Below are 10,487 nucleotides of genomic sequence, written 5' to 3' on the forward strand. Positions count from 1 at the left end.
TATTTAGCAAGGATGCTTTAAATTGATCAAAAGTGCTGATAAAGACATTTATAATGTTAAAAAGATTTCTATTTCAGATAAATGCTGTTCTTCTGAACTTTCTATTCATCAAAGAAACCTGAAAAAAATCTGCTCAGCTGTTTTCAACATAAGAATAATAATAAATGTTTTTTGAGCAGCAAATCAGAATATTAGAATGATTTCTGAGGGATCGTGTGACACTGAAGACTGGAGTAATGATTCTGAAAACTCAGCTTTGAAATCACAGGAATAAATTACATTTCAAAATATATTCAAATAGAAAACAGTTATTTTAAAAAGTAAAAGATTTTCAAAAATGTACTGTTTTTACTGTACTTTGGATCAAATAAATGCAGGCTTGGTGAGCAGAAGAAACATTAAAAATCTTACTTTTGACTGGTAATGTGTGTTTATGTACAAACATATTTGTGTGTATCTTTCGGCTCTACCAATGGCATGAGTTTGGGGCGGGACTTTCTGTGTTCCTGACCAATGGCCGACAGGGGGAGTATTCTGGAAAGATGGTTGGAAACAGTTATGTTGTGCAGTTGTGTTCCTTTGACACAATTTGTACTAGTAATTTCACAAATAGTTACAAAGAAATGCCAAGTTACACACAAAATCAGATGAGTAGAAAGACTAAAATAGAATGATTTTCTTACTCAAGTAATGCACCAATAATCTTTGTTTTGTTTACAACAAAAGATTTTTACACTATAGTAGTGCATAAATTAGTTGAACTTTTACTACTGTAATTTCTAAAGATATGACTTTTGTTTCTGAGTTTGCTTTCTCTATCAACTCCACATTTCTGACTCTCACAGGAAAGCAGTCAAGGCCACACTGGTTCTTCTGCCGCTGCTGGGCATCACATACATGCTGTTCTTCGTCAACCCTGGCGAGGATGAGATCTCACAGATTGTCTTCATCTACTTCAACTCTTTCCTAGAGTCCTTTCAGGTGAGTAATCACAGTTTTGACCCTGTTTAATTGTGTCAAAGCAGCTCTGAAACTAATCTTTACAACTCAAAGGTGGAAATTCACTAAGAAATAAATAGCATCCGCTGAAAGTCTTTTACAAAAGTGCTGAGGTTTGTAAGGCACATTGTATAATAAGCATAATTTGCATTAAATGATGACAGTGACTAAATCAGAATACGGCGCAGTGCTATTTAAGTGCATTTAGTGCTTGCTTAAACTGGATTGCAGGTGCTTAGTGTGTAAGACATCGCAGGTTTTGTGCTGAAACATCACATGCTAAAGTAGTGCAGCTGTTTAGTGTATTCACCCCAGAAGCTGATTCACTTAAGGTTTTTGTTTTCTCAAAACAATCGGTTCTCATGACTAAATGTGTGTGTTTTGAGGTTTAGCGTTCTGTTAAATCTCACCCACATGTTTGGAAATCCTCGTTCAATTTCCGTGTGGTACGTTTCTCACAGTCCACTATGTCATCAGAAGCACACAAGGTCAACTCTGTCCCCTGTTTTGCACCATTTGCTTCCTGGCTTGACCCAGAGGTCTCTCATGCGTGTTGAAGCCATGTTTTCCACAGATTCATCTGCCCCCACATCTGTCCGGCTCCTCACAAGAATGACAGTTCATCTGTGGGGCAAATGGAATTTTTGGGTGGTCATGTTACGAAAACATCTTAAATGATTCAGTGCAAACTGATTGTTTCGGTTAGTTTTGAACAATCCTGTCCAAACAGATGAAAGAATGTGAAATCATTAATTAAATCAAAAAGCAATAAAAAAAACTGCAATATTGCCCATAGTGGTTGTATCTGTATCCATTTCGCGGTCACACAATTAGGCAAAGAACATATTTTATTATAAAATCCAGATAATTAATTTAACTGTTAATGTCTAAAAAATATTATTAGCTTTAAACATATTTTTCATGGGTGGAAAAAAAATATATAATAAAAAAACTGTGGGGATTATCAGCGGTTTTTCAGTTTTCCCTGCAAAATACCATGCCAGAAAAAATGTACATAACACCAGGATGTTATGTAACCATAATGACAGCAAAACCGTTTATTGGTTTACTTAAATTCCTTTATTAGAAATCATCTGGAGGGTTAAGATCATCTCAGATCTTAGATAAGTCTATGCATTTTACATCATGATGAATAAGAGTGAGATGGGAGAGATTGACAGTTGTTTCTTGTTTACAAAATCATATATATATAAGTTTGGCCTCAGTAAGACTTGTAATGTTTTTTTTAAAGAAGTCTCTTATGCTCATCAAGGCTGCATTTATTTGATCAAAAATACAAGAAAACAGAAATATTGCAAAATGTTAGTACAATATAAAATAATGTTTTTTATTTGAATATACTTTAAAATATAATTTATTCCTGTGATCCAAAGCTGAATTGTCATCAGCTGTTACTCCAGTCTTAAGTGTCACATGATCCTTCAGAAATCATTCCCATATGCTGATTTATTATTAGAATTATCATGTCGGAAACAGTTGTATGAACTGTGATTCATTTTTCAGGATTCTTTGATGAATAACATGTTAAAAAGAACAGCATTTATTCAATATATAAATATTTTCTAACAATGTAAATCTATGTTATTACTTTTTATTTATTTAACATATCCTTGGTGAATAAAAGTATTAATTTCTTTCAAAAAAAAAAAGAAAGAATAAAAATTTACTGACCTCTAACTTTTGAACAGTAGTGCATATTGTTAGAAAACTTTTCTATTTTATATAAATGCTGTTTTTTAACCTTTTATTAATCAAAGAATCCTGAAAAAAAGTATCACAGGTTCCAAAAAAATATTAAGCTGTTTTCAACATTGATAATAAATCAGCATATTAGATTGATTTCTGAAGGATTATGTGACACTGAAAACTGGAGTAATGATGCAGAAAATGTAGCTTTGTATCACAGAAATAAATTACATTTGAAAATATATTCACATAGAAAACAGTTCATTTAAATTGAAATAATATTTTACAATATTACAGTTTTTTTCTGTATTTTTGATCAAATACTGTAAATGCAGCCTTGATGAGCATCCAACTTTTGAGCGGAAGTATATATATATATATACAGAAATTAGATTTTTACTTTCAACCTCAGCTATTTGACATGACTGTTCATTTTGTCAGCTGTTCTTACATGGAGCTTGCTGAACTTCAGGTTACTTGTTTGTCTTTGTTTTCAGATCATCAGCGCTTCCGTAATAAAAAGCGAGCGCATGCACATGGTTGCCAGATTGCAAAAAAATAATCAAAACACCAGAAAGAAAATGTATTCTTTTAACAGAGAAGCTCTGATTTGGAGAGAGCAAGTAGTAGAGCAGTGTACAGCAGTCTGCAATAAAATTTTGTCTCTTTTTTTTTTTTTACTGAAAATAAAGAGAGACTTCTGTATAGTTTGTATTTATTTAAATACATTTTAGTCTCATCTTCAACATTACATGTTAATAATGATTTGAGAACTGATTTATGATTGGCAGCTAATAATTGTAGCAGGGTTGAAATCAGTTCCAATTGTCACATTGAATATCAAATGAAAATGCTTGAAATAAATGACTTATTTATCCTGTTTTATGTTGGCTTTACGTGTTTAAAATTCAATTTGAGTGTTATTTAGAAAAGTCTTTTTTTTTTTTGTTTAATTGCTCATTCTCTTGTTCTTCTTGCAGGGCTTTTTTGTCTCAGTCTTCTACTGCTTTTTGAACAGTGAGGTAAGAAAGCTCTTTTTCTGATGTTCTTCTTCCATTTTTTGCACAAATATGCCCTTTTCTTTTGACTCTCAGAAGCGCAGCTCTACTAAAGTAATGGGTCTGTACTTTGAAGCACAGCGCAAACAGTCTGAGTAATTTTGGCAATTCAGATTTCTTCAGCCATGGCTGTCCTACGAGACCCGGCCAAAAAAAGAAGCACATTGAGACCCTCCTTACTCACCGTTAACCCAAAACCATCCTTTTGCAGTCAATAACTATAAAAACCGACTTTGCTCATAAAATATTCATTCCTGTGAGGTCTAAATCTGGCTTGTATTACATGCCCTTTGAAAAGGACAGTAAACCTTTGGGAATTTCCAGCCAAAATGTTCCTTTTTAGCATCGTGCCCAGATCGCAAACGCAAGCACATCTTACGCATTATGTTGTACCCCTAAGCGAACACGCTTACAGGTGCTGTAAAAGGATCCAGGCTTGGATCCGTCTGGGCTGATTTGTTTGTCATTTTAGCCAGTGAACAAGTTCAAGGCAAGCAGGAAAGTGTGGGGCTTGATCCGAGGTCACCCTGAATCACAGATAGATATCAGAATACACGAGCAAAGCAGGGCGTACAGTGTTGCTTAAAGTCAAAGCGATAACATTGATCTGTTCCCGGTACATATGAAAGGGACACCGCAATGTCAGACTCAAGAGCTCCAAAAAAATACCATTGTCAGCATTATGATACTTGGAAAGGTGCTTTTGGCTCCAACGGGGCAACGCAAATATGTTCAGAACTAAAAAGCCTGTGGTACTAAATTACAGCTGCAATAACAAACACTTGTTACTGAAAGTCAAAGGACAACAGAGAAATGATCCAGCTTGGAAGTGCAATAAAGAGCTTTCGTTTAGCCAGATGGTCATTTGCTCAGTTTCTCTTAATGCATTGCATCATAGTTTTTTTTTTTTTTATATTTGATTACCAGTTAAAGCTATTTAAAAGGATAGTGGTACCAAAAATAAAAATTTGATTATTTTCAAACTTGCACAGAGTGTACACTGTTCACATTGTTTTTTTTTTTATCTTTTGCGTGGAATTAAAAATGTGTGTTCCCTGTTTAAAAAAAAAAAAAAAAAAAGCATATGCTGGTTAGGTATGTTTTGAGGCAGGGCAGCTGGTTTGAGCTGGTTTAAGATGATCCTGAGCTGGTTATAAGTTGGTCATGGGCTGGTTTAAGCTGGTCCTAAGCAACTAGCTCCTGCTCAGGACCAGCTTAGACCAGCTCAAACAAGCTGCCATGCTGGTTCATCAAAACATACCTAACCAGCATATCCTGTTTTTTTTTTTTTTTTCAACAGGGTTTACACTTTCAGTCTGCAATATAAGTACAAAAAATTCCACATAATTTTAAGTTGCTTTAAGAGAGAAACATGATGAAAACGTACCAGTGGGAACTTTCACAAGACACAAAATAAGTACCAATAAGTACATATCACTGCAGTTTCCAACAGAAATGAACAGTAGAGGCGGGAAAATAGAACATAGGGTGCGGAATCCTTGGGTACAAATCCTGTGAAAAACATGCCTCTTGATAAAAGAGCTGAAAGGTGAGAGATTGAAAAACAAGCTAAAACAGCATGTGATTGTTTTTACGTCACATTCGCTTTTGTTCATATTACCGGGTAGGTTTAGGTGAAGTGCAGATGGTCCATTATTTTAAAACACCACGGAGCATTAGGGACGTCTTTAGGACGTTAATTGTACCTAATGAATGTTCTCTTAAAGTTGAAAGAAAACGTTCTTACAACAATGTTCTTAAAACATCTTTGGGACGTTACTTGTACTTAATGAATGTTCTCTTAAGGTTGAGAGAAAACGTTCTTACAACAACATTCTTGGAACGTCTTTGGGACGTTACTTGTACTTAATGAATGAAATAAGTACATGTATAAATATAAGCAGCTATGAAATACTCTCAGTTTATGTACTTAGGAATCCACTTGTGTGAGCTGAAAGAAAAAGTGAATGTTGAGGATTATTTTCCGCAAATACTCTGAAAGCTGTATTTCAAACATTGCTTTAAGAGTCACAAGTCACTGACCCAAGGGGTTTTACGCTTTTAGAGAAATACAAAAAAAGAGAGTCAAGCTCTGAGAGCAAAGTCAGAATTTTCTCCTCTAGATTGATTTTTGATCGCTTGGCATGAGTTAGACCTCCAGGACTCATCTTCTGACACCCCACACTTGACACCCATCCCCGAGGTTAATTACATACAGCACCAGAGCTTTGCTGTTCACTTCTGATCTACTGTGAAGACTAACCTTTGACCCTCATGGGCATGTTTCATACTGTGCCATAGGCTGCCAGAAACTATTTCATGCCTCAAACTGCAGCCACTCTTATTTTTAAGTTCTTGGCAACTTTCTTTAAAAATAACTAGGGCTGTCATTTTAATGCGTTAATTAATTAGTTATGAAAAAATAACATGATTAAAATATTTTAATGCAGTTAACACGCTGGACCCGCCCCAGACCTGTACGTAATCTTACATTTCATATAGTTAACTGTTGACAAATGTCTCATATTTATATCATATGATAAGCGATATCACACCAGCAGATAGAGCAGTATGACACGAGCTGATTTTGTCCTGATCTGTCACAAGTTAAATGTAATTTATACAACGGTTCAGGAATTAAGAAGTCATTGTGTTATATTTTAAACACAACATTGTTTTTTGCTTAATTTTGCAAAGTACATATTACCTTCAAATCCATAACAGAATTGCTGTGCGTAGTTTCTGAATGAATCCACTTTTTGAACGCATCTTGAATGAATCATAAAGGCATTTATCGCCACCTGCTGGCAGATTTAGTTTATAATTTAGAGTATCATTTCATAAAAAATAAAATAATAATAATAAAAACACTAAAGGGATAGTTCACCCCAAAAAATAAAATTCTGTCATCATTTACTCACCCTCATGCCATTTCAAAACTTTCTTTTGTGAAACATAAAAAGATAAAACAAAGCTGTCTTGGTTACCAATGACTTTCATTGTTGGAACCAAAAATACTGAGTATCTTCTTTTATGTTCCATAGTTTACATATATGGCCTAAATATTTGTGTAATTAATTTTATATTAAATCAAATCAAATATTTCTTTCTAAAGCTACGACTTGTAATGCCTACTTGATACTTTCTCATTTAACACAAAAATAGCTTTAAATGACCTCCTGTGGGTATTTTCACAGTCAAATTTATTAAATTAGATTAATTATTCGAAACATCATGTAATTAATTAGAATAAAATTTTAATCGACTGACAGCCCTAATAATAACACATGTAATGTATGTACGTGAATGCGTTTGTATATCCTGTATTATGTATACAAGCCTGTTCAATATAGCATCCTTCAGCTCCTGAGTTTGGTGACTTTGAATCAAAAACTTAATCTGGTGAGAGAATAAACATGCGCGGAAGCCGTATACACTCTCCGTAGCGCATTGGAGCGCAGACAAAAATTTGTCCGTCGACCACGTCGAAGACAGGCCCCCTACAAAGTGTATTGAATGAGATGGAGACAGGGAGCAGCTTTAAATGTTTACTCCGACATCCATCTCATTGATTGCGGAAAGCGAGGCCTTTTACAGTCTTTCTGAGAGCCGACACATTGATTCAGTGAAACGGCCCCCCTCCAAATTACTGTCTAAAGCGCTCCAGGTTTTTCTCGTATGACCACAGGTGTCTGGTCATTTCTTCTGTATTTAAACTGTATTTGGCATTTTAGATGTCAAAGGACTGTAACAATTTCAACCTTTGCTGACAGCGCAGCTTAAGGAAATGCCATAGTTTTGTTTGCTAAGGAGAGAACTCTCTGGTTGGTCTGACAGATCGCTGTGTATGCAAACGATGTAGCTTTTCATTGGTGGCGCATATATGACTGGTGCGATTTAAATGTTAATGATTTAATGTTCAGATGTTTCTTGGCCCGGGAGCAGAGCTTTACTGCTGACCGTCAGTCCTGCCACTCTAAATACAGATCTGATCCATTAGCAAAGCTGCTAAACTGATCTCAGATCAGTATAAAATATATACGAGCTCAATAAAATCTTCATATATGTAGAATATAACTCTCTGCCTTCAGATGGTATATGCACTATAGACAACATTGAAAATCTAGCATTGTGTATTTAATGTACATATTTTTATGTATCTATCTTCATTCCTTTCACTCAAAATGTGAATGATTATTTATTATTATTATTATTATTATTATTATTATAAGCATTTTCATGGTCTTTTAGATCCCACTGTATTAAATATAATGTGTATCACCACCCACTCTCTTGCTAATCCACTTTCTCTATATTTTTCTCTCTGTCTACTGTAAATTAAATTGCTTTTCTCTGACGTATATGCTCCTCTTACACACTCGCAGTTGTTCACACATCTACCCACACAGATATGTATTACTTTCCTCTTTCCTTGTCACACACACAACACACCGCCCACATAAACACATGCACACCTGTTCTCACTCTTTCTCTCTCACTCTATGGGAAAGGCAGAATATAAGTCATGTTAGTCTTGTTAATATTAATCTTCGCAGAATGAGTTATTTTGAAGTGCTATTTGTGGGATTGTTATGTGCATTCATGTATGATGTTTTATTTCTTTTTGAATCATTTTAACACTGACTTATCTCTCACAATTCTGATTTAATATCTAATGTCTAATTTTCCAATTTTCTAATTTTTTTCCTCGCAATTGCAATTTTGAGAATAAATCATAAATGCGAGTCAAAAAGTACCTATTTTCTTTACCTTCTTTATTTTTAATCTGTGACAGAAATGGGCTTCCATGGAGCTGTTAAAAAAGCTAAAAAAAATAATTTCTCTCACCTATTAGTTTAAAGCATGGAAGGATACCTGACGAGGTTAATGTAATGCAAACTCTAGGACCAGTAGCATGACAGGTGACATGTTTGACAGAAAATACATGCTGCTTTTTGTTGGCATATTTGATAAATGACTGACAGAACTGTACATTAGTGTAATTAATTAATGAGTTCTAAAGTCACTTTGAAACTCATGTTTTGTTTAAACCACAATTATATTTGTCTGTCCATTTTAATTTCCAGCTTATTTGACTTGGTATTCAGAGCTTTGCTCTAAATCGCTTTTCTAATAAAAATACATGAATATAAATCAATATTAACAAATGTAGATTTATATTCATGCACTACTGTACAGTTAAGTCAAAAGTTTACATACACCTTGCAGAATCTTCTAAATGTTAATTATTTTACCAAAATAAGATGGATCATACAAAATGCATGTTATGTTTTGTTGAATACTGACCTGAATAAGATATTTAAGAAGATATGATTCTTAATACTGTGTTGTTACCTGAATGATCCACAGCTGTGTTTTTTTTTTTTTACTGATAGCTGTTCGTGAGCCTGTTTGTCCTGAACAGTTAAACTGCTAAGTAAACTGCTAAATAACATTTTTTTTTATTATTATTTAGTACTGCCCTTCAGAAGCTACAAAATATACTTACATGTTTCCCAGAAGACAAAATAAGTTAAATTCCCACTAATATTCAAATGAAAAAAGTTTTCACCCCTTAATGCTCTTGTTTCCTCTTGAGTCCCTCAGTTGTCCTCAGTGTGAAAAGAAGGATCTCTAAACAAGTGATTTATACACTTTTTAATGTTTTGTTTGGTAATATCGCCATTGTTTTATTTTTGTACTACAAATTTTTTTCTCATCCAGTATTTTCACTGCCTCCCTTGCCTCCTCAGAGGAAACGCCCTTATATATATACATTTTTAAAATTTTATTTTTAAATGGATTTTTTAGGGTAGCTTGTGCACTTTAGCTACATTAAGTTATTAATGTCATCAGTAACATCTTTTTCTTTGTCTGTAGGTACGCTCAGCCGTTCGTAAGCGGTGGCACCGCTGGCAGGATAAGCACTCCATTCGGGCGCGGGTGGCACGGGCCATGTCTATTCCCACCTCTCCAACGCGGGTCAGTTTCCACAGCATCAAGCAGTCGTCGGCGCTCTGACCGTAACAGAAGTGAAGCATCTGTCCCCATTTCTTCTGCTCCCGCTCTTTCCGTCCTCAGCTAACCAACCACATCCTCTGCAAAACCCAGGGATAACAGCTATGGGCCAAACAGGGTATGATCCTCAGCTGAAACATAGATGAAAGGTGGAAACGTACACAGATACTGAGGTCCACCTGCCAAACACAGAGGAAAAAACTGTTTCAGAAACAGATTAGAGCATCGGTGCTCTCAGACAGCGATGGGAGACCGTGGGAGGAACCTGATATACACACAAAAAAAGCTGATAAATACTGGCAGAGTGTATTTCTTCAATAGACAGGGTTATATGTTGCATCCTCTCCTCCTGATCTCGAGGCTTCTCGTATTGGAGAGCTCAGTTTATTTGCTAACTTGTTTCCAGACCTATCGCTACTATACACTACATGGCCAAAAGTATTGCGATTGTGAGGCATGCATGTGTCTGAATGGGATCAAATCCATATTCCAACATCTATTGGAAACCTTCCCAGAAGAGTAGAAGCTGTTAGAGAGGATAAACTCCTTATTAATGCCAATAGTTGTGGAATTAATTGCTCAGAAATCACATATGGGTTCGGCATTCATGTGTCCACAAACTTTTGGCCATATAGTGCAATAGTTTTAGGAGGATTTATGTCAACATGACATAATCAGAGGAAAGAAAAAACAGCAGTTTTCCAA

The 10,487-nt window shown here is 35.1% G+C and overlaps 1 protein-coding gene across 1 annotated transcript in view; it reads left to right on the forward strand.

Annotated features, from left to right (window-relative positions):
* The window catches only part of crhr1 (corticotropin releasing hormone receptor 1), a 283,958-nt gene extending 274,073 nt beyond the window's left edge, over window positions 1–9,885 (forward strand). Inside the window, exons 12-14 of the mRNA XM_073832713.1 lie at window positions 846–981; window positions 3,687–3,728; window positions 9,645–9,885. Of these exons, the coding sequence (XP_073688814.1) occupies window positions 846–981; window positions 3,687–3,728; window positions 9,645–9,785 (319 nt within the window). The 3' untranslated portion in view covers window positions 9,786–9,885. The remainder of the gene's footprint in view (window positions 1–845; window positions 982–3,686; window positions 3,729–9,644) is intronic.
* The last annotated feature ends 602 nt before the right edge of the window (window positions 9,886–10,487 follow it).

This window comes from Garra rufa, chromosome 1, assembly GCF_049309525.1.
Source record: "Garra rufa chromosome 1, GarRuf1.0, whole genome shotgun sequence".
Classification (NCBI taxonomy): Eukaryota; Metazoa; Chordata; class Actinopteri; order Cypriniformes; family Cyprinidae; genus Garra; species Garra rufa.